Here is a 25,836-nt window from a genome sequence, read left to right as displayed (position 1 = left end):
TGTACTCGATTTTGTGGCTTCTTGTCCATCCTGTGCAAAAAAAGTGCCACGAAGACCTCCATCCGGCTTGTTGCTGCCGTTGCCCGTCCCAGGGGTCCCTTGGGAAAACATCGCCATGGATTTCATCACCGACCTACCCTGTTCTTCTGGCTGCACAGTCACCTTGGTAGTGGTGGATCGTTTTTCCAAGATGGTCCACTTCATCCCTCTGCCTGGTCTCCCCTCGGCTCCGGAGCTGGCCAAAGTCTTCATCCACCAAATCTTCAGACTCCATGGACTACCTCAACGCACTGTGTCTGACCGAGGGGTTCAGTTCACCACCAAGTTCTGGCGATCACTTTGTAAGATCATGAACGTTTCCCTTGACTTCTCCTCGGCCTACCATCCACAGTCCAACGGGCAGGTGGAGCGTACCAACCAGACATTGACTGGGTACCTACGTCATTTCTCCAACGCCCACCAGAACGATTGGGTTGACTTACTTCCCTGGGCAGAGTTTGCTTACAACAACCATGCTGGCGAGTCCTCGGCCAAGTCTCCGTTTTTCATTGTGCTTGGCAGACATTCTGGTGTTCCCCTTCCGATAACCCCTGCCTCCGAGGTACCCGAGGCCAACGCTTTGTCATCCGAATTTTCCAAGATTTGGGCCGAGACCAACACGTCACTCAAGAGGTCCGCTGATCGGATGAAGAATTATGCCGACAAGAAGAGATTGGATCCTCCACCCTATCGTGTCGGGGACAAGGTCTGGCTCTCGTCCAAATTCATCCCGTTGGAACTCCCCTCCTACAAGTTGGGGCCAAGCTACATCGGTCCGGTTGAAATTCTTGGACGCATCAACGAAGTCGCCTACAAATTGAGGTTGCCTGCTTCGCTCCGGGTCCCGAACACCTTCCACGTCTCTCTCCTGAAACCTGTGGTGCTGAATCGCTTCCATTCCTTGCCTGATTCCGGTCCTCAGTCGGTGGGTGCCGATGATGTCTTTGAAGTGGAGGACATTATCGCCATGAAAAAGGTTAGAGGTAGGACATTTTTTCTTGTTGACTGGAAGGTCTTTGGTCCTGAGGAGAGATCATGGGAACCTCGGGAGAATATCAATGCTCCCCGTATCCTCAAGAGATTTCTTGCTAATCTCCGGGGAGGGTGGCTTAGGGGAGGGGGTACTGTCACACCGTTCCGACATACTCGCCTCGTCTCCGCTCCCACGCCGTCTCTGCATACTCACCCGGCCATCACTCCCACGCTGCAGCCCCTCGCCACCCGACAGCCACGGCAGTCACCTCGGACAGGCGCGCGGCCGACGGCATCTCTGCATGCAATGCGCATGCGCCATAGGCCGCGCCTCCCTTCTGCTTCTTGTGCTCCGGCTATGCCCTGACCCGAAAGCACCCCCTGACCAATGGCAGGCCAGACAGGGGAATATCAGGCCGCTTCCCCCTGTGTGCTCTCTGCAGTCTCACAGTCCAGCTCTCGTGTGCTCTCTGCAGCAGCCTCGCAGTCCTGCTATCCGTGTCCCCTGCTGCACTCCAGTCTTGCCTCCGGTGTTTCTGTTCCATCCTACTCCAGTCCTGCCTCCGGTGTTCCTGTTCCATCCTGCTCTAGTCCTTCCTTCCTACTCCAGTCCTGCCTCCGGTGTTCCTGTTCCGTCCTACTCCAGTCCTGCCTCCGTTGTTCCCGTTTCATCCTGCTCCAGTCCTTCCGTCCTACTCCAGTCCTGCCTCCGGTGTTCCTGTTACGTCCTACTCCTGTCCTGCCTCCGGTGTTCCTGTTCCATCCTGCTCTAGTCCTTCCGTCCAACTCCAGTCCTGCCTCCGGTGTTCCAGTTCCATCCTGCTCCAGTCCTTCCGTCCTACTTCAGTCCTCCCTCCGGTGTTCCAGTTCCATCCTGCTCCAGTCCTTCCGTCCTCCTCTAAACCTGTCTCCTGTGTTCCTGCTCCAGCCATCCCTCCACGTTCCAGTCTGTCTTACTCCACTCCTGTCTCCTGTGTTCCAGATCTGTCCTGTCACCTACACTTCAGTCCCACACTCCTACTCCAGTCCATCCTGAGCCGCCCCTCTCGGTACCAGCTACCGTGGTAGTCGAAACCCTGGGCCTGCTCCTAACGGTCCCTGTATAGGGGTCGGTTCCACCTGGCAGCTCACCCGGGGCCCCTTGGTGCCACGGCTCAGAGGATCCACTCCTGGAGATTCCGGCTCCAGACCAGCCACGCTAACAATCATATGCTAAGCAGCCACCCCCTCCATGGATTGGTAGGTAGTGAGCGGCTGTCTCATCAGTATCTTTGCACCTGTGTTATTGCCATCTTAACCACATGGGCCTGCTGCACCCTGAAGTGCATTTGGCTGGAGGCCTAGGCAGGTAAAAACATTGCTGCTTTTTTATTGCTGTATTTTGAATTTTTGGAGGATTTTAGTCCTCTTTCAGTTGCTGTCTATGACAGGACAATTGCACCATATTGAAGGGAAGAGGGATGGGGTCATGTATTGCAAGCTTTAGGCCAACAACCTCATTCCCTCAGTAAGACCAGTGAAGATGGGTCTTCCAGCAGGATAATGAACCGAAATACACAGCCAGAGCAACTAAGGAGTGGCTCTGTAAGAATTTCAAGGTCCTGGGATGGCTAAGCTGAAGATGGGTGAAGATGGGTCTTCCAGCAGGATAATGAACTGAAATACACAGCCAGAGCAACTAAGGAGTGGCTCTGTAAGAAGCATTTCAAGGTCCTGGGATGGCTAAGCTGAAGATGGGTGAAGATGGGTCTTCCAGCAGGATAATGAACTGAAATACACAGCCAGTGCAACTAAGGAGTAGCTCTGTAAGAAGCATTTCAAGGTCCTGGGATGGCTAAGCCAGTCTCCAAACCAGAACCCAATAGAAAATCTTTGGAGGGAGATGAAACTCAATGTTGCAGAGCAACAGCCCTGAAACCTGAAAGCTCTGAACAAGATATGTATGGAGGAGTGGGCTAAAATCCCTGCTGCAGTGTGTGCAAACTTGGTCAAGAACTGCAGGAAACGTTTGACCTCTGTAATTGCAAACAAAGGTTTCTGTACCAAATATTAATTTATTTTTCTATTGTATCAAATACTTATTACATGCAAATTAATTATGTAAAAATCATAATGTGATTTTTCTGGTTTTTATATTTAGATTTTGTCTCTCACAGGTGAAGTGTACCTACAATAAAAATTACAGACCTCTCCATTCTTTGTAGGCGAGAAAACTTGCAAAATCAGCAGTGTATCAAATACTTATTTTCCTCACTGTACATAAGTGGATGGGGTATATATATACCAGGACGGGGCCAGGATGAGGGACATATATACCAGGATGAAGTTCATATACCGTATATACCAGGTTGGGGCCAGGATGAGGGACATATATACCAGGATGGGGGCAGGATGAGGGACATATACACCAGGATGTAGGGCATATATACCAAGATGAGGGACATATATTCCAGGATGGAGAACTGGGGTTCCCAGTGCAAATTTTGCACCAGGGTCCATTGGACTCTAGTCTCTAGTAATGCCACTGCCCTTACATTGTGCTGCTCTTATTATATCACAAAAACCTGCTGGTGGATTCCCTTTAAGAAGATGGCAAGTGTTCCAAAATTTGTCCTGTTCCCCTTTATCTTTGGAAACGGCAAGCTCCATCTGGCAGTTTATGACTGAACAGCATGGTTCATTTTTTTTGGTCATTGCCAATACTTAAAAGTGCAATAAAGGATTAATTAGCTGCATTAATATCCACGTAACACCTTACACATATTTTATTGGTATTTTTTTTCTTTTAAGGGTAAGGTGGGGAGGGAGATGTGACGGAAAATGATTCTTAATTTTCCCGTTGTCCTGCTCTATTAAAGCTCATTATAATTCCTCTTGTTATAAGAGCTTTTGAAAACCATTACCTGCGGGGAAGTTAAAGACAGAACTATTAAAAGGTTACTTTAATGTGAATAATAGCCTCCCCGATATACTCCAGTTAATTACTATTGGAAACTGGCTCTATTTTAATTTAGGGCTGAGCATTTAATGAAGAAAATGCTGGGGCAAGCAATAATGACAACAGAAAAAAAAAAAAAAAAAAAAAAAATTATTCATGGTCAACAGACCCATTACCGCTGTCTCGTTTAAAGAGATAATATCCTTTCCTAGGTTCCGCATAACTGCGCTCCGCAATCAAAAATGACATTTTTTTTTGCCCATTTCTCTTCGTGTCTGTCAAATTAGAAAAGGAAAGAACTGATTGATATCGCAGGCCGTTGGATTGTACAAATTGATTTCCAATGGCAGGACGAAGGCTGTTCGGAAATGGGACGAGATGCCATATAGAGTTGTAGCGGGTATGATTTAGACATTTTTTTCTTTACTGTGCTGCTAATTTTATTACATACCAGGATGCTTTTTTTTCTTTTAATGCGCTTTCCATTTTTTTTTATATTGTTCTCGTAAAAAAAAAAAAAAAAAAGACATTGCCGTCTGTCCATTATTTGGATTTATACCTTTAAATACTTGACCTGCAATTGAATTTTCTAAAGACTTAAAAATGATAATATACTTGTACGTCTGTCTTTAAACGATTTATATGGTGCTATCCTTTATGCGTTTCATAGATCCAGAGCTCCCGCGGTTAAGGGCTGTGTGCACTCGCGTCAGCGGCAATTAACAGGTTAATAAAGAAGAATTTCTGGAGGGTAATTGTGCAGAACGTTAACGGCCCCGCTAGTAGAATACATAATAATGAAGATTAGGAGCGTTTGGGTCAGAAATGGCAGATTTTCCGCAGTTTTTACAGCTCGAATCAATCTGCATTTTTCACCTTTCCACTGATGCCGCGCTATGCTACATCGCTTTGAATTTGGTGTTTTATGGGTTTCGAAAGAGCTACAGGAAAAAATGACCAATTAAAGTTGAATACTGCAGCTCATAAATAAAGCTGCTTGGCATTTTTATCCAGGATGGATAGGTAAAAAAAAAAAAAGGATGCTGCCTGCCCTTATTGGAAAGTGATATGTTCCCAGTAGGGAAACTCAGAACGTATGACCGGATGATCATCAACGGGGTTCATAGGATCAAAAAAGGGTCTTTGGGGAATGTATGTTCTCTCGCAACTCAAGCCATCAGATCACCCAGTTTTTACCACCATTTGTCACTTAAAGGGGGTTCTCTAGTTTCAGAAAACCTCTGCAGTTTAAAAAAAACTCCCAGTGTCTGCAGCCAGTGAGTTCAGTAGCTATCCCTGAATTGGTAGCACAAGCTTACTGATTGGCTGGAACTGACACTGCAGACAAGAACAGAGGCAGAGAGTCAGCTATAGACCTGAGGAGAGTGAGAAGAACGCTCACACACACACACATTATATATATGTGTGCGTTCTTCTCATTCTCCTCAGGCCTATAGATATATATATATATATATATATATATATATATATATATAGCGCTATATATATATATACTGTGCACTTAACCACTACACTATACCAGCCACTAATAATAAATATATATGTATGGCATGGGATGTTGCGGCATCACTTTTTTTCTTGGCTATTAAGCATTAAGTACTCTGGGTGTGGAAGTAGCCCCTAAACTTGTTTTCCTGCCCAGCACTAGCCTACTGTCAGGCAAGGAAATCAGCATTTGATCCCTCAATCAAGCTAGTGACACAGGTGCTGGGTGGGGAAAAAAAATGTTTGGATCATTAAGTGCTCTGTCACGCCCAGAGCACTAAATGCCTAAATTGCTTAATTACTCAGGAATGCAGCAACAGATAGAAGATATAAAGGTGTCGAAGGATGTACATTTAAAAAACTACAAGCCCCTAAATGAGGTGTGGGGTAACGGTTGATTTTACTTTTAAATTTCATTTAAAAAAAAAAAGCCTGTGCTGTAAGATGTGACCCAATATAAGGGTCATAGCTACATATTAATATACACATACTAAATCCAAACTAGAGCAGCAGTCGTAGAAAACAATGGAGTTAAAAGATCATTAAAGCCTAGTAAGGATACAATTGTGTAATAAATTAAATACAGGAACATCAATGGGAAAGTGTTAGTAAATCTACGCTGCTCTGACAGCTAAGAAACTGCTGATCTGTGGAGTTAGAGAAGCGCTGCTGCTGCAGAATGTGTTAGGGTTGTCAATCACTTCTCCGCACCACTCACATGAAGAGAAGACAATGAAGTAACAGTCAGACAAAGCATTCAGTTTTATCCTACGTCCCGGCTTTGCACGGAGACAACAAAACCTTAAGAGTTGGTGAAAAAGAAGTTCTTCTTAAAGGGTCATTCTAAACAAGATATTTCTTGATGCCCCCACATGGAGATTTAACTGCTGCTTGGTTCTAACCAATTCATTCAATTAATTTTTACTGTTCTTTAAAACTGATTGTTTATACTTAGGTAACCAGGGTTAGATTAGCGGGGGTGCAGAAAACGGGAGCTCCACCAATTCAGCTATGTGAAGTGGCCATGAGGCGCCTTGTCCCCCTTATAGCTTAACATGCACAACTGTGCATTATATTGAAGAGAGTGTGCCTGAGCTGTAATACCAACCACAGCCGCTATGACAAGTATGGAGCTGTGCTTTATGGAGGAATGAATACAGTGTCGGGGGCGCTGTGAATACACATGACTTAGCCTAAAAGCTAAACCATCAATTTCAACAAACCAGAAAACGCCTTTAAACTCTATTGTCATATTGTTTTGGCTAAGGGTGCTTTCACATTGAGTTCAGTGCCCCCGTCTGGGCATACATTCGAAAACTCCTGCAAAACAGGGTCCGTTCCTACACGCCAGCGGGGCCATAGACTGAAATGATGCAAACAGGAGTGAATGCGCGGCTCTGCCGTGAATCATTTTTGGGAGTATACATCTATTGAAGGTGGCCACTCAGATGTAGTAGACTGCATCTGGGCGACCACCTCTAGTAGGCAGACACTCATGAATATGGTGCATGGAAGAGCTAATGTTCGCTCTGTCTGCATCATTACAGTCTATGGTCCTGTTGGCACATATGTCCAGACCCTGAAATTGTGGACATGTGCCCCGATGGGGACACAGAACGAAATGTGAATGCACGCTTAGCTAAAACAATATGAACCAGGGCCGCCAAATCTTTATGTGGGAAAATTAAAGGGTCTTTCCCGTTTTAACAAGGTATCATCCAATACACAGGATAGGTGATAATTCGTTAATTGTTTGGAGTCTGACAATCCTGAGATTTGAGCTTTAAAGCACAATGTTTGAATAGCGGGATTGAAGAACATGAGTGATATCGATCCATTCATTGTCAATGGGAGAGCCAGAGATAGCAGAGTAGGTAGTCCTAGAAAACAAAGAATGAAGCGGCGTTGCGCATGCGCAGCCACTGTTCCGTTCACACGTTGCACTTTGGAGGCCTTTACTCAGAATTGGTGAGGATCCCAGTGATCACCGAGTTATAACCAATCAAGTCACTTATGCAATGAAAAAAAAGCATACAAATTCTGGAAACATTTTTTTGGTCTTGCCTAGAATGAAATTTTTTTTCTCTAAATCCTCACATCAGTAATCAAATTAAAGGCCATAAAATGATTAAAAAAACACAAGAATACGGTATCATTAGGCTATTGCTATATCAGGTCTCCACCCTTCTGTCAAGATCACACCTCACCACTTGTGCCCTCGACCCACTCCCGTCTCACCTCATCCCTAACTTGGCCACAGTCCTCATCCCATCTCTAACACATGTTTTCAACCTTTCACTTACAAATGGTGTCTTTCCCTCATCCTTCAAACATGCCTCAATCACATCCATCCTCAAAAAGCCCTCCCTTGATCCATCCTCTGTGTCTAACTATCGCCCAATATCTCTTCTCCCTTACGCCTCAAAACTACTGGAACAGCATGTATATCTTGAACTGACCTCCCACCTTGCCTCCTGTTCCCTCTTTGACCGGTTACAATCTGGCTTCCAACCGCATCACTCAACTGAAACTGCCCTAACTAAAGTCACTAACGACTTACTAACCGCCAAGAGCAAGCGACACTACTCTGTCCTCCTTCTCCTGGACCTGTTCTCTGCCTTCGACACCGTAGACCATTCCCTCCTGCTACAGACTCTCTCATCTCTTGGCATCACAGACCTGGCCCTATCCTGGATCTCATCATACCTAACAGACCGAACATTTAGTGTCTCCCTCTCACACACCACCTCCTCACCTCGCCCCCTGTCTGTCGGTGTTCCCCAAGGCTCTGTCCTAGGACCCCTACTATTCTCCATCTATACCTTCGGCTTGGGACAGCTCATAGAATCTCACGGTTTGCAGTATCACCTCTATGCCGATGACACGCAGATCTACCTATCTGGACCCAACCTCGCCTCCTCCTGCCGCCTCAAACTCAAAATATTTCCCGGATCCGCTCATTTCTCAACCATGAAACCACAAAAACACTAGTGCATGCTCTTATCTCCCGCCTCGACTACTGCAACCTCCTACTCTCTGGCCTCCCCTCTAGCACTCTGGCTCTGCTCCAGTCCATCCTACACTCTGCTGCCCGACTAATCCACCAGTCTCCCCGCTATTCCCCAGCCTCCCCCCTATACCAGGCCCTTCACTGGCTTCCTATCGCCCAGAGGCTCCAATTCAAAACCCTAACCATGACATACAAAGCCATCCACAACCTGTCTCCTCCATACATGTGACATGGTCTCTAGATACCTACCCGCAAGCAACCTTCGATCATCTCAAGATCTCCTTCTCTACTTCCCCATTATCTCTTCTTCCCACAACCGCATACAAGACTTCTCCCGTGCTTCCCCCATACTCTGGAACTCCCTGCCGCAACACATCAGACTCTCACCATCAACGGAAACCTTCAAGAAGAACCTGAAGACCCACCTGTTCCGACAAGCCTACAGCCTGCAATGATCCTCGGTCTATTGTACCACCACACGACCTGCTCTACCCTCTCCTACTGTATCCTCACCCATCCCTGTAGACTGTGAGCCCTCACGGGCAGGGTCCCCTCTCCTTATGTACTTGTGTGTCCCTTGTCTTACACATGTTTACTATACTTGTCTATATTTCCCCTTTTCACATGTAAAGCGCCATGGAATAAATTGCGCTATATAAATGCATAATAATAATAATAATAATAATAATAATATCCTCCCCATATGAATGCTTGGCATGCAATACCCCATTCTCCCTGATGTGGCCACTGCAGCGGGAGAATATAACCAGCTGGTGCTGATCAAATCATCTGACTTCAATTTCAAAGGGTGTTTTCTTGATGGGAGTGAAGAGATGCGACCGTGTGAATGTCTCATGCCTGCAAAAAGTAGACAGTGGGCACAGACACCCATTTTCTTCAATGGTTTTGTGTGTTTCAAATATATTTGTCAATCTCAAATTGCACATTTTTTCATCAGCCAGAGTCACCACAGTCTAGACCCCCTGGAGATTCTTCTAATGCTGCCTCTAAAGAAGTTAAATCCTCTAAGGTTTTCCGAAGATCCTGTAACTCATCATGAATCTACTGAAGAATACGGGATGGGGTCACAATAGCCACAAAGAGCAGTCGAAACTGCAGAATTAATAGCGACGTCTCATTCAAGTCTTTTAAATGGCTCTGTGTATCCCTAATTATCTGAATGGCGCTCAATGTAAGAGCAGCAGGCAAAAAAAAAATGGTATTTAAGGACCGCACATCCCAAAATGCTGCTAAAAGCCATTAACCAGCGAGTGTTAATTGGAGCCATATTCATATTCATTTGCACTCCGGGCCCTGATAAAATATTTCCCAAGGTACGCTTTAAAAGGAGTCTTAATTTAAGGAACTGCTACAATCAACACTTATGAAAATTAACAGCTGAGTAATTAGCGCTCATGAATTATGCCATACACCGGGCTCACAGGCGTGGGGGAATGTCTGAGCTGATGAACCGGATGGGCCTTCTGAGGGTCTCCTGAAACCTGGGACACGATTAACCCCTTGCATCCACAAGTCACATGCAGAAAAAAAGTTAATCCGAGGCCTCATTGAATAACATCAGAAGAGTTTTATCTGATGGGTTGCTAGTTAAAGGAAACTGCAAATTGGACATCATGAAATATAATCAAATCACAATGAATGTAACTACCATATCATTAGGTATTGAAAAATGTTGTCCATCATACATTCTGAGGGGTTATTTCTGATTATACCTAAACCTTGGCATGAAGTAACTATTGATATCCCAGCACTGGGCCACAGCTAAAAGTTTGCCCGAGGCCTCTTTGGATAACATCACAGGACATCAAGAACTGCGATCAAATCAAAATGAATAGATTGTATTATTGAGTATTGAAAATGTTGTCCATCACACGTTATGCGGGGTTATATCTGATCATACCTAAACCTTAGCATGGAGTAACCACTTAAATCCCAGCAATGGCCGCAGCTATATCAAGAGGACAGGTGCGATATGTGCTAAAACAGAATAAAGGGCTCGAATCATCAAAGACTAAAGCTGTTCCTCATGGAGTAAGATATGTGGTGTAGGAAACGCTAACGCCTGTGAAGAATTTGAAGAGCTGTGGTTGCCAGACCATCACCTCCACTTCACCCACTTTGTTGGAATTGAGCAAAAATAGTGTGAGAACACCAAAAATCGCAAAAGTTTAGTGCAGTCTCCAATTGCGCCAAAGTTAAAAACTTTACAAAACTCTTTATGCCACAATACAGAGGTAAACGTTTTAATGAATCCAGCCCTGTTTTTACCCAGGCCGCTCACCTGGCAGGTAAATGCAGCACCGTCCCATTGAAGTAAATGGAGCCATGCTCTGCAGCTCAATGCACAACTGGGTGGCTGAAAGCATGGAGAAATCAGCACTGCGGCCAAGTCATTCTCAAGATCAATGGAGGTCCTATAGTGTGGCTTATCTCCTAAAGAACAAACGCAACAGGCCAGATACTTGGAAACCCCCAACATCATCTGACCGGAGGAAACCCCGTACAGATGACTGTTGGCCGATGCGGCTAATATTGGAGGGTTTGGTCATTGTATGATAAGGGTATCTGTTGTTTTATTTATTTTTTATGAATCAATAGTACAGGTAAAAACAAACTTTGTAACATATCTTATAAGAGAAATCTGCTTCTTTCTCCTCTTGGACTGATCTTTCACTCTGTAAACGTTGTATTCAGTGGTAAAGTCTGCCTTCAGTGAAGACAGATTTCTCCATTACAGAAATAGGAGGCGAGTTGGTGCTCATAAAGTTCTACGGAGAGGGAAAAGCCAGACTAACATTGTGCTGCACATTCAACTGAAATGACAGTTACAATTTAAACTTTTTTTAAGCAGCACCTGAGGAAAAACTGTATTCACCAAAGACAAACTGTACCACTGAATATACAGTTTACACAGAGATCAATCAGTCCAGAAGGAGCAAGGAACAGAGTTCTCTGATAAGATGCGGTCATGGCCAAAAGTGTTGGCACCCTTGAAATTGTTCCTGAAAATGAAGTATTTTTCCCAGATTATTGCAATTACATGTTTTGTCATACACATTTATCTCCTTTGGGTGTATTGCAACAACACAAAAGAATGAGGAAAAAAAGGTGAATTGGACATAATTTCACACAAAAAAATGATGTCTTTCACACAGTCAAGCCACAGAATGCCAAAGGCAGCAAAACAACCCCCAAAACAACTTTGAATCTCCACCATATTTGACTGAAGGTACTGTGTTCTTTTCTTTGTAAGACTTATTCCGTTTTCGGTAAACAGAAGAATGATGTGCTTTACCAAAAAGCTCTATTTTGGTCTCATCTATCCAGAAGACGCTTTCCCAGAAGGATTTTGGTTTACTCACGTATATTGTGGAAAACTGGAGTCTAGCTTTTTGTCTGTGTAGGTAGTCTTGTCCCCCTGGGTCTCCAGCCACAGCATTTAATTTAATTCAAATGTGGACAGATAGTTCGCTCTGAGACTGATGCACCCTGAGCCGGAAGGACAACCTGAATTTCTTTGGAATGTGATTGGGGCTGCTTATACATCATCCAGACCATCCTGCGTTGCAAACTTTTATCAATTTTTCTCTGCCTGCCACGGGAGATTAGCTCCAGTACCATGGGTTGTAAACTTATTGATGCCAAACCATCCGGCTGGGGTCCCCATTATATTGCCTCAGTATCATTGGTAAGCCTTCCCCTTAAGGCCTGTTTCACACTTCTGTTTTTGTGTCCGCCAAACGGATCCGTTTCCGTTTTTTTGACGGAAACGGATGCTAACGGATCCGTTTTTAAAACCCGGATCCGTTTTTTTGACGGATCCGCGGTAACCGCTATGGGACAAAAACGGATCCTGCAAAAAAATTGGCGGATCCGTTTTTTAACGGAAACCAACGGATTTTGACAGATTTGAAAAAACGGAAGTGTGAAACAGGCCTTAGGATTCATTTATGTACATTACATCTCACCTGTTATTTCGGTCACCCTTCTGGAATGGCTCTTTTTGAGGTTTCTATTTTACTGTGTATCTTTATGGACACATATTGATATTTGACAATTCTATTATTCATGGGTGAACCCCATCTATCCGCACAGCCTTGGAACTTGTGTTACTGTAATTCACTGCTTTTAACTATATGTGTGTTTTTGATACTCAATAAAGTATATATAGATTTTTACTTATTGCCACCTGGTACTCCGTTTATGGACTTGTAACCTTGAGATTGTTAATAATTTTTAACAATTTTAACAATGCCACACAAAGAAACACAATGCAAAGATTGAGTCAACTTCTCATCCTTTTTATATGGTTACAGGTGCAATTTTCATTTTACCCACAAATGTTACTTTCCACAGATGAGTTTGAACAAGCATCATATTCTTGAAACAAAAGTTGTTTATCTACAATTTTGTCCTGCCCATTTTGGGAGATTTTGCATGAAATTAGGTCCAATTTGTCTTTTTTTCTGTCTTTTTGTGTTGTTCTAATCCAATGGAAAGAACCAACACAACGGATTTCCGATGGCAAATCTTTTTGTTCTCTGGGAGACAAGTCGTTGCAAGAAGAACTGTCTGGTTATAGACAAAAGAGTGCTCAGGAGAGTGGTGGGTGCTCACCTTTTACTACTTTTTAAGTTTTTCAAGCAATTATCAGGACAACTGATGTATGACACAATCACTAGATATATACCCATTAATAAGCGTAAAAACCTGTCCAAGCATAAAAGGGGGGAAAGGTGGCAACATTCAGCTCTTAAAGAGTTATTCAAATTGCAAAAAGTGATCACATATGGGTTTGTGATAACCAGGGGAACAGTGGGGTCCAATCACTGGAATCTCCACTGATTCTAAAAGCATAGCTCTGTAATACTCTGCTAGATTAGTGACGTGGCCACTTTACGTCTCTGTTCAGACGGAGCAGCCACATGTATGATAGATCGGTTTTCAAACAGATGATGGATGCTGCCGACTTACACTTTCACACTATGCTTTTCATACCATCAAATACAAGGGTATAACATACTGCCGAAAGCATTAATTGATGAGCAGCAGATATGGCAATCCCCACTTACTTCAATGGAGTATCTGCACGAGTCATGCGAATTGCACAACAACTGAAGAAAAGTTTCAAGAACATTTTTGGGAAATCTCTACTAGGTGAAACAGCAAGTGCGTAAAGGACTGCTCCATACCTTGCCATCAAATTTGGAGTATTCATTGAACGGGTTGTTCAGCTGGAGCGGGCACTGCTCCAAGCGCACAGACAGTATGGACGGCTTCACACTGCGTTGGATTTTTTCTATGATTTCTTTCTTTTCAAACAATGAACTCAATTCCTCAGCTGCAAAATAAAAATAAATTAATTTGCACATTTATATTGTATAATATTACAGTAATGAAAGCAAATTTAATAAAGTAAGATGCGTCAAATAATTCCATAAACACAGTGCAGTTATCATATAAATAGAGTGTGTATGTTTGTTGGAGCAGGCTCAGAAGCATTTCCTTGATTTGTACCCATAGGAGCAGGTTATTCAGCCTAACCATTACCTTTCACTTTATATTGACCATATAATTCCCACATGGATATTATTAGTATAATGAAGGTAATACTGCTATCTGTATCACCGAGATGATTGCACTATGTACTTTTTTCATTGCTTAATGCACATTAGTACATTTTTTTATCTATCACAGTGCAGCAGCCCTGTAGTGGATTCCTTGTTTTTTCGTTAGATTATAAAACATGCTATTGCATATTGATTTTTCTCATTCTGTATCAATTCAGCTGGCATGCCATGCCCCTTTCATTTATTTTATCCTTCGTTGTGTAGTCATGTTTTTTAATATATATCAATAAAGCTATTATATTATATTTCCCGTCTTTGAATACATTTTTGGTTGCTCTGATTTTTACTATATACTGCACTGTATGCTGTAAATTTAAAAAGATTGGGAAAAAAGTTTAAAAACAAAAACAAAAACAAAAGCTGTATATATTAAAGTGTTGGAGGCAAATTGACAGCTGCCAGATGTGAACAAGGGGGACTTAAAGAATGAGAGCGATGGCACCAAAGTGTATATACCCTACAATTGCTAAGGTGGGGCCCTGACATGGGATACTCACCACACACGGGGATATGAACACACACAAAATGCGCCACACACTACCACGTGCTTCAACACACATACCACCCTCAGCACACATTTCACCACACACACACACCAACTTTGCCACATAAAAGTCCAAACACAAAACTCGCCACGCTGTCCCAGAGCTGTTTAAAAGATGAAAAATGAGCTGTGTATGGTTGCTATCAGCAACAGTTTTCTTTGTAGACAGTTGTGGTAACTGAGGCCTATTATTCTTATCATTTCTATGGTGTTATCGTCCTTCTGTAAAGCTGGAAATAACACAATTTATTACCGTGCCAACACAGACCACCCTCTGACACAGACTGCAGGGGAGCCCAGTATCACACAGGATAGGATTAGACACACCGCTCAGCAGTCAGTATCACACAGGATAGGATTAGATGCACAGCTCAGCAGTCAGTATCACACAGGATAGTATTAGATACCCGGCTCAGCAGACAGTATCACACAGGATAGGATTAGATACACGGCTCAGCAGTCAGTATCACACAGGATAGGATTAGATACACAGCTCAGCAGTCAGTATCACACAGGAGAGGATTAGACACATAGCTCAACAGGCAGTATCACACAGGATAGGATTAGATACACAGCTCAGCAGTCAGTATCACACAGGAGAGGATTAGACACATAGCTCAACAGGCAGTATCACACAGGATAGGATTAGATACACGGCTCAGCAGTCAGTATCACACAGAATAGGAACAGATACACGGCTCAGCAGACAGTATCACACAGGATAGGATTAGATACACGGCTCAGCAGTCAGTATCACACAGGAAATGATTAGATACACGGCTCAGCAGTCAGTATCACAGGATAGGATTAGATACACGGCTCAGCAGACAGTATCACACAGGAAAGGAATAGATACACGGCTCAGCAGTCAGTATCACACAGGATAAAATTAGATACACGGCTCAGCAGTCAGTATCACACAGAATAGTATTAGATACACGGCTCAGCAGTCAGTATCACACAGGAGAGGATTAGATGCACGGCTCAGCAGTCAGTGTCACACAGGATAGGATTAGACACATGGCTCAGTAGTCAGTATCACACAGAATAGGATTAGATACACGGTTCAGCAGTCAGTATCACACAGAATAGGATTAGATACACGACTCAGCACACAGTATCACACAGCATAGGATTAGATACACGGCTCAGCAGTCAGTATCACACAGGATAGGGTTAGATACACGGCTCAGCAGTCAGTATCACACAGAATAGGATTAGATACACAGCTCAGCAGTCAGTATCACACAGAATAGGATTAGATATATGGCTCAGCACACAGTATCACACAGGATAGGATACACGGCTCAGCACACAGTATCACACAGGAGAGGATTAGATACACGGCTCAGCAGTCAGTATCACACAGGATAGGATTAGATACACGGCTCAGCAGTCAGTATCACACAGAATAGGATTAGATACACAGCTCAGCAGGCAGTATCACACAGGATAGAATTAGATACACAGCTCAGCAGTTAGTATCACACAGGAGAGGATTAGACATATAGCTTAACAGGCAGTATCATACAGGATAGGATTAGATACACGGCTCAGCAGTCAGTATCACACAGGATAGGAACAGATACACGGCTCAGCAGACAGTATCACACAGGATAGGATTAGATACACAGCTCAGCAGTCAGTATCACACAGGAGAGGATTAGACACATAGCTCAGCAGTCAGTATCACACAGGATAGGAATAGATACACGGCTCAGCAGACAGTATCACACAGGATAGGATTAGATACACTGCTCAGCAGTCAGTGTCACACAGGATAGGAATAGATACACAGCTCAGCAGTCAGTATCACACAGGAGAGGATTAGACACATAGCTCAACAGGCAGTATCACACAGGATATGATTAGATACACAGCTCAGCAGTCAGTATCACACAGGATAGGAATAGATACACGGCTCAGCAGAAAGTATCACACAGGATAGGATTAGATACACGGCTCAGGCAGTCAGTGTCACACAGGATAGGAATAGATACACGGCTCAGCAGTCAGTATCACACAGGATAGGATTAGATACACAGCTCAGCAGTCAGTATCACACAGGATAGGATTAGATACACGGCTCAGCAGTCAGTATCACACAGGATAGGATTAGATACACGGCTCAGCAGTCAGTATCACACAGAATAGGATTAGATACACGGCTCAGCAGGCAGTATCACACAGAATAGGATTAGATACACGGCTAAGCAGTCAATATCACACAGAATAGGATTAGATACACGGCTCAGCAGGCAGTATCACACAGAATAGGATTAGATACACAGCTCAGCAGTCAGTATCACACAGGATAGGAATAGATACACGGCTCAGCAGACAGTATCACACAGGATAGGATTAGATGCACGGCTCAGCAGTCAGTATCACACAGGATAGGATTAGACACACGGCTCAGCAGTCAGTATCACACAGGATAGGATTAGATGCACAGCTCAGCAGTCAGTATCACACAGGATAGTATTAGATACCCTGCTCAGCAGTCAGTATCACACAGGATAGGAACAGATACATGGGTCAGCAGACAGTATCACACAGGATAGGATTAGATACACGGCTCAGCAGTCAGTATCACACAGGATAGGATTAGATACACAGCTCAGCAGTCAGTATCACACAGGAGAGGATTAGACACATAGCTCAACAGGCAGTATCACACAGGATAGGATTAGATACACAGCTCAGCAGTCAGTATCACACAGGAGAGGATTAGACACATAGCTCAACAGGCAGTATCACACAGGATAGGATTAGATACACGGCTCAGCAGTCAGTATCACACAGGATAGGAACAGATACACGGCTCAGCAGACAGTATCACACAGGATAGGATTAGATACACGGCTCAGCAGTCAGTATCACACAGGAAAGGATTAGATACACGGCTCAGCAGTAAGTATCACACATGATAGGATTAGATACACGGCTCAGCAGACAGTATCACACAGGAAAGGATTAGATACACGGCTCAGCAGTCAGTGTCACACAGGATAGGAATAGATACACGGCTCAGCAGTCAGTATCACACAGGATAGTATTAGATACACGGCTCAGCAGTCAGTATCACACAGGAGAGGATTAGATGCACGGCTCAGCAGTCAGTGTCACACAGGATAGGATTAGACACATGGCTCAGTAGTCAGTATCACACAGAATAGGATTAGATACACGGCTCAGCAGTCAGTATCACACAGAATAGGATTAGATACACGACTCAGCACACAGTATCACACAGCATAGGATTAGCTACACAGCTCAGCAGTCAGTATCACACAGGATAGGGTTAGATACACGGCTCAGCAGTCAGTATCACACAGAATAGGATTAGATACACGACTCAGCAGTCAGTATCACACAGAATAGGATTAGATACACGGCTCAGCAGTCAGTATCACACAGAATAGGATTAGATACACGGCTCAGCAGTCAGTATCACACAGAATAGGATTAGATACACGGCTCAGCAGGCAGTATCACACAGAATAGGATTAGATACACAGCTCAGCAGTCAGTATCACACAGGATAGGAATAGATACACGGCTCAGCAGACAGTATCACACAGGATAGGATTAGATACACGGCTCAGCAGTCAGTGTCACACAGGATAGGAATAGATACACGGCTCAGCAGTCAGTATCACACAGAATAGGATTAGATACACGGCTAAGCAGTCAGTATCACACAGAATAGGATTAGATACACGGCTCTGCAGGCAGTATCACACAGAATAGGATTAGATACACAGCTCAGCAGTCAGTATCACACAGAATAGGAATAGATACACGGCTCAGCAGTCAGTATTACACAGGATAGGGTTAGATACACGGCTCAGCAGTCAGTATTACACAGGATAGGGTTAGATACACGGCTCAGCAGACGGTATCACACAGGATAGGATTAGAAACACTGCTCAGCAGTCAGTATCACGCAGAATAGGATTAGATACATGGCTCAGCAGATGGTATCACACAGGAGACGATTAGACACATGGCTCAGCAGTCAGTATCACACAGAATAGGGTTAGATAAACGGCTCAGCAGACGATATCAGACACAGGATAGGATTAGATACACTGCTCAGCAGTCAGTATCACACAGGATAGGATTAGATACACGGCTGAGCAGTCAGTAACACACGATAGGATTAGATACACAGCTCAGCAGAAAGTATCACACAGGAGAGGATACTTGGGTAATCGTTTAGTTAATTTGTGTTGCAAATCTGTAGTGTTGAATATATGATGTGAAATGTTTTTATGTGCAATATAATCATTATAATTTGTTATAACTAACCACAGTTGGTTACTATGCCCAGGCAATGCCGGGCTCTTCAGCTAGTCTGCTATAAATTCCATGATGCAACAGTACAGCATCACATGACCAGATAAAGCCAGCACAGCCTGTGTCTACTGGGGGATATCCACTGTATATAGAGGTGTTATCAGTCATTGTACAGGAGCGGAGGAGGTGAGCTGTGAGATCACCTATTGTCAGCGGTGGATCCTGTGTTCTCTACTGTATATTGTGTTGTTATCAGTCATTTTACAGTAGGGGAGGAGGTGAGCTGTGATATCACTGATTGTGAATTGTTGATCTTGTGTAAGCTAATGGTTAAAGAGATGTTATCAGTCATTGTACAGGAGGCGAGTTGTGATATCACCTATTGTGAATGGTGGACATTGTTCTCTGTTGTAGATAGAGATGTTATCAGTCATTGTAAAGGAGGAGGCGAGTTGTGAAATCACCTACTGAGAATGTTGGATCCTGTGTTATCTACTGTATATTGTGGTGTTATCAGTCATTGTACAGGAGGGGGAGGAGGTAAGCTGTGATATCACGGATTGTGAATGATAAATCTTTCGTAATTTACTGTATATATGTGTGTGTTATCAGTTATTGTACAGGAGGAGGTAAGTTGTGACATCACTTATTATGATTATGAGACTGCTGAAAATTCTTCTTAGCAGAACAGAAAGCATGAGTGTAGTATAGGGGCTAATGACCAGTGTGAGAATAGCAAGATTTCTTTTTTTCATATTGTAATAAGGATAATCATATGGAAAACTGTAAAAAAAAAAATTCTATAATATATATATATATATATATATATATATATATATATATATTTTTTTTTTTTATGAACACATAAAAAAATACCTTTAGCATAAAAACATGATTAAACAACAGGTTATTTTCCAATGACACATTCCTTTTGTCAGATGTAAGTTCACATTTCTAGGTTGCAGACAAGGGGTGTGTTTTTCATGTGCTGTACACATCACATCCCCATATTCCTAGCCCCATCTTTTCCTGTGGATCAGACCCCCGAGGTGACAACGGGAGAAGTTACCTGAATGGCTTGTGTTACGATCTTTCCATTGTACGTTCTTGCATCTGATCTGGTTCTGCCTTTCCTTCCGTAGACGCTCGAGTTTCTGAGCTGAAAGCCAGAAAGAAAAGAGAGGAAAAAAAAAAAAAAAGACAAAAATCACTTTGTCAATGAAACTTTCCCGGGAGATCACAATTAATTCCAATTTCATGAATATTTCATAACGCATGTATAGAAAGATGGGAGAAGAGGGGACGGCGGGGAGGGAGGATTTCCAGAGAGGCAGAGTAAGAAGGCATAAAATTTTTTAAAGCTGACACAAAGTTCAGAAAAATACCAACAAAAACAGGAAAATGTTCTTGATTTATAATTGAAATTAGGGGACATAAAACATTAATACAGACCATAAAGATAGTATTAACATAGAAGCGAATCGTAAAACGTGAAAACTTGCGTGATTAATAGGACACTTCGTTATATAAATCATTAATAACGGTCTTAAAGGAATTTTAATGTACAAAATGAAGTCCCCGCGAATGTTACGGAGTGTGCATAAAATTACAGATATGAATTACGTGCCCCCGTTTCAAAAATTAAAGATAAATGAACTCGAGGCTCCGACTATTAAAGTTTTAAATGTAAAATCTTTTATCTGGAAATCAAGAAAAATTATAAAATGTCAGGGCTATATAAATTAGCAGCGTTTTTCTATGGTAGGACGGAACGGTTTATAGGTAATAAAGGAGGTGATTTGTATCCGCAGCAACATTAGTCAAATGTGTAAGGGAAGCCAGACACCGAGGAAGATATTTTTATTTTATATGTTTTTCTTTTTTTTGCCTTAAAGGAGTATTCCCATCTCCAAGATCCTATCCTAATACATGTAGTAGGTGTAATAATAATATTAGCAAATACCTCCAATTAGAAATGTAGTTTAGTTCTTCTGATTAGCTATGTTGTTTACCCCATGTGCAGGGTATTGCAGTAGCTTTGGAGTCCATGGTTCTGACCACTCATCCAGTAACAGTTAGTTGTTAGTGGTCATAACAGTGGATTCCTATTATAATGCCCAGTACATGAGGTAAGTAACATAGCAAATCAGAAGAACTACACTACATTTCTAATTGGAGGTATTTGCTATTGTTATTATTATTAATAATTATTTTACCTACTACATATTGGGGTAAGATCTTGGTGATGGGAATATCTCTTTAAAGATGCATTACTTAAAATTTTCAAGGAATAATACTAAAAATATCAGTCCATGGATGAACAAATGTTGGCCGAAAAGTTTCATATAGCAAAAGGGGTGAAATAAATAATCCATCATCCAATAAAAAAAATTACGTAAAATAAAGCTTTAAAAAAAAAAATAATAAAATAAAATTATGTACTAGAAGTAGAAAATGAATCCAGTTTTCTCTCCTGCTACGTAAATACTTTGGAAACCCCATAATTTTTTTTTCTTAAAACTATTGTTGTTCCTTGTTAGGCTAAGTGCACATGTAGCAGAAAATTTCTGCTTGAAAACCTGACTCCCTTCCCAGAAACCGCACCTATTTTTCCCGCTGCGGTTTTTGCGCGGTTTTGATGCGTTTTTTTCCGCAGCGGTTTCAAAACGCATGGAAGAAGCCAAAACCGCGGAAAAATCCGCAAAATTAATGTGCATGCTGCGTTTTTTACGCGGTAAAAAAACGCATCCATGTGCACAAAAAATGCAAAATGCATAGAAATGACTGGGAAGCTTATTTTTAGCGGTTTTATAGCGGTTTTATAGTGAAAACCGCAGTAAAAACCGCTAAAAAAACGCTGTGTGTGAACACAGCCTTATCCCACCAGAAAAATAATGAATTAGTGGACCGATAAACATTTTTTGTACTGAAAAGGTTCCTATGTGGCCTGACATGGCTAATACTGATTGGACAGGGTCAGAGTGTGAAAAAATACAGCCAAAATCACAAGAGGAATAGTAACGGCCAACTGGCAATTCAGTAGTTAATCGCCCAGAGGAATAACCGAGGAGCAGCACAATAAGAAGTTGGAATGAAAGATTAGCCAGCATTGTTAATTCATGGGGAAAGAGAAATATAAAGTGTCAGGAGTATATACACAGGTCCCTTTTGACTCAAGAGGATACGAGAGTAAATAAATGAGAAAAAATAATTTATCTTTCATGGTAAACTCTCCACCAGGTGGTGTGGTTGCACTATAACCAAATATACAGAGATTACTAAATGTTCATTTATTTTTTTTTCTTCTATAAAAAAAAATATTAAAAGGGCATATTTATGTAGGTCCTTTAGAAACAAAGTAGCCAATCACTACAGAGCTTTCATTTTTAAAGGGAACAGTTATGACAGTCACGTGCATTTCACTCTGAAATTCTGCTTATATTTCAGGGACAACATACTGTAGTTTGAAGAGTCGATCGGGGACTATACGCCTTGGCTGATTAGTCTGAGAGGCAGCATCCTGGTGGCTTCTCTGTCCTCCGCTCTCCGACTGACAGGTCTCTCCCTACACACACATATGGGGAGACCGGTAAGTCTAGAAGAGCGGGGTGGGGAGAAGCGTGCACATGCTAGACTACCCTGCCACCGAAATGGAGGACTAAGAAACACTGTTCTTATGGGGGTCCAAGTGATCAGAAGCTTATCACAGGAGAGAGCATGAGACTACCAAAAACTACTGTAAATCAATAATCAGCACATTTTATGTATGTGTCCCCCCATCCACTCTATTAACCCGATCAAAATAGGCTTAGAATATCATTCATGAGAAAATAGATAAGGATAACAGATGAGCTCACTGACAGATTCCCTATGAACTCATTCTGAAGTCTTTCATGTATTCGGACACAGTCCAAAATTCTTAATAAAATCCAAAGGCAGAATTGCTTTTCACTCAAATATACTTGCATTTAAAAGGACTTATCACTAGTTATGAATGTATACATTTTTTTCCTTAATGTAAATGCCGCTGTTCTCCTGAATCCGGCGATGTTTTTCTTTTCTTTCTGCGCTTCTCCATCCCAGAGATAGGGCAGTTTCTTCCTTGTATACAAATCTAAATCTTAGTAACAAGTAGGCGTGGCCATCAAGCTCTTTATAAGAATCCCACCCAGTTGGTTAAATAGACTAAATAAACATACAGGGAAGAGGAGATCATATCTCGGGAGTGGCACAGGAACAAAAGAAAAATATCACCGGATTCGGGATAACAGCGCCATTTACACCAGATTAAAAATTACACATTTATGGGAAGTGACGGGTCTTTATTTTAAGTCTTTATGTAATAAGGAAAAAAGTGAAACATAGAAATGAAAAACCTGTAAAAGGCGCATTTGTCATTGTAACAGTATGGTAATCAGAGCCCAACTTTCAGTAAGGTGACAGGTTGGTGTTAAGAAAACAAAATTCCCCCTAAAGGCATACAAAGCCCTTTACGTAAAACTCCTGTATACAATAAACTTGCCCCTAAATGCAGCAATGAAGATATAACCACAGCAGATACAACCTCAAGGGTATTGTGCACACACGTTGCGGATTCTGCTGCGGATTTTGCTAAATCCACAGGTAAAATGACCTGCGTTTTACCTGCGGATTTAGTGCAGATTTACTGTGGATTTTCTGCAGTTTTTGTGTGGATTTCCCCTGCGGATTCCTATAATGGAAGAGGTGTAAAAACGCAGCGGAATCCGCACAAAGAATTGACATGCTGCGGAAAATAAACCGCAGCAAATCTGCGCGGAAAAATCTGAAGCATGTGTACAGCGTTTTTTGTTTTATATTGGCTAAAATGGCAGGGCCAAATCCACTGCGGATCCACAGCAGAATCCGCAACGTGTGTACACACCCTAAAGCGGAGATCAAAACATCACTCCTGAACATCCTCAGGGACCCAGACCGATCTAATATCCCTGGGTTACTAGAGTGAGCCTGTCCATGCATAACATAGCTAACCCACTGAATTCAATGAACCCCGAGTTATTCTTAAAGGGATTGCCTCATCAAAGACAATGGTGGAATATTACCTGAATATGCCACTATTGCCTTTGGTGATGACGACAACTTCTTTAATTTAGCCTGTGGTGGCGCTGCTGCAAATGTGAACACTTGCTGCCATGCTTTCCCATTGATCACTGGCGATCGCCAACAACCTGTGATTGGTTCATTTTCAGCGGACTGTTCTGTCTGTTGCCAATGCATGTAACAAAGAAATCTTGGAAAGCTGATTTAACACCTAAAATGCCCAAAAGGAGTTGAAAAATTAAAAAGTTCATTCAAAGTAAAGCTCAAGCAGTACAGAAAGAAAAATGTTTAATATTTAAAGATAATCTGTCAGCAAGTTTTAGCTATGTAATCTGAAATAAGCAAGATGAGGCTGAGACCCGGATTCCAGCGATGAATCACTTATTGGGCTGCTTACTGTCATGTTGATGCAATCACAGTTTTCTCTACTGCAGATCTCTGACTGCTGAGCTCTGTATAACCCCGCCCACAACACTGTGCATAGGCAGAAAGCTGCCAGAGATGGGGGTGTGGTTGGACTTGAAGGCACAAGAAACCTAGTCCTGTAGTGAAAATCTCCTGCTGATAAATCACTGATTTTATAGAAACAACAGTACATAGCCTAATAAGTGACACATCGCTGGAATCAAGGTCTCAGCCCCTACGTCATGCTGCTCTCAGATTACATAGCAAAAACTTGCTGATAATGTACATTAAAAGGGAATGTAGAATAGAATTGTAGATTTTTACCTGTGTTTGATCTCCTTCTGATGCCGAAATCCCAGCTGGACGTAATATCCACAGACTGGGAGTATATGTAGCCCTGAGTTTCTCCATTCCCTTGTGGCTGTGAGCTGTTCTCTCCGGACACTGCAGATGGGTATAGCTTCTCCAAGTCTACATCATGGTCGATGAGAACCATCTCACACATACCCGTGTCATCACTAGTAACGTGTGACTGGCGAATGTGGGCCAAGATAATCAAGGGGTTGTCCAAAAAAGCCATGGTCTCCTCCCGTGGGGCACGGGGTTCTCACCAACGTATCCAGTAATACATAACAGCCGATTTCTAGAAATCAGACACCACAGGAGGTTAATACAGGAATCAAACACCTATTGTTTTACATATATAGTAGCAGCATTAATTATTTCTGGTGTGCTAAAGTAAGGTTTTTTCATGAAGATTTGGGCGCATATTCCATACTCCACATGTGAATTTTTACAACTCCATCCATATGCATTGAAAAATTTCCATGCCCCCTGAAGAAGCGGCAGCAACGTGAAACGTGCGTCGTGGAATGGGGTCTTGGCAGGATCTACACAAATCACGGGTAATTACTTTTGTCATTGATTGCAGCCTCCTTTTCTATCTCACATATGTTGTGCAGTATATAACTACTGATACCATATGATAATCAGGTGTTCAGTGCTCCTTCATCAGACTGCTGTCTACTATAAATGGAGCATTACTTAATTTAAGAGTATCATTTGACATGGACGCCGAACAGGGATCCTTTTCTAATTAGATAAATTTAATGTGTTGCACACGTAGTGTTACTTTTTCTCCTGACCAATTCCCCAGCCTTTTACATTCACCTATGGAATTAATCACATTGTACTCGTAAAAGGAAAATGTTATATTGTATACTTCTTTGTAATTTTTTGCAACATGAATAAAATCTTTATACTTTATTTAGCATATTTGACTCTGTTTTCTCCTTGTTCAGCATTGAAAAATTTCAGCAACGAAAATTCGTTGACTTAGGGCCCCGTCACACATAGCCACTCACCAGCGATCCCGACAACTATATGAACT

At 42.4% G+C, this 25,836-nt stretch overlaps 1 protein-coding gene across 4 annotated transcripts in view; it reads right to left on the bottom strand.

Annotated features, from left to right (window-relative positions):
• MAPKAP1 (MAPK associated protein 1) overlaps positions 1 to 25,836 on the bottom strand; it is a 262,045-nt gene that overhangs the window by 196,796 nt on the left and 39,413 nt on the right. For 3 of the 4 annotated variants that reach the window (XM_073590749.1, XM_073590750.1, XM_073590752.1), the window contains exons 2-4: positions 24,771 to 25,089; positions 20,032 to 20,121; positions 13,679 to 13,827 (exon numbers count right to left, since the gene is read on the bottom strand). In XM_073590749.1, the coding sequence (XP_073446850.1) occupies positions 13,679 to 13,827; positions 20,032 to 20,121; positions 24,771 to 25,026 (495 nt within the window). In that variant the 5' untranslated portion in view covers positions 25,027 to 25,089. The remainder of the gene's footprint in view (positions 1 to 13,678; positions 13,828 to 20,031; positions 20,122 to 24,770; positions 25,090 to 25,836) is intronic. The other variant, XM_073590751.1, reaches the window with a different exon arrangement.

The sequence above is a fragment of the Dendrobates tinctorius genome, unplaced genomic scaffold, assembly GCF_039654945.1.
Source record: "Dendrobates tinctorius isolate UK_male_01 unplaced genomic scaffold, ASM3965494v1 ptg000120l, whole genome shotgun sequence".
Classification (NCBI taxonomy): domain Eukaryota; kingdom Metazoa; phylum Chordata; class Amphibia; order Anura; family Dendrobatidae; genus Dendrobates; species Dendrobates tinctorius.
Note: the sequence above shows the minus strand (reverse complement) of the source record. Positions and strands in the feature narration are given on the sequence as shown.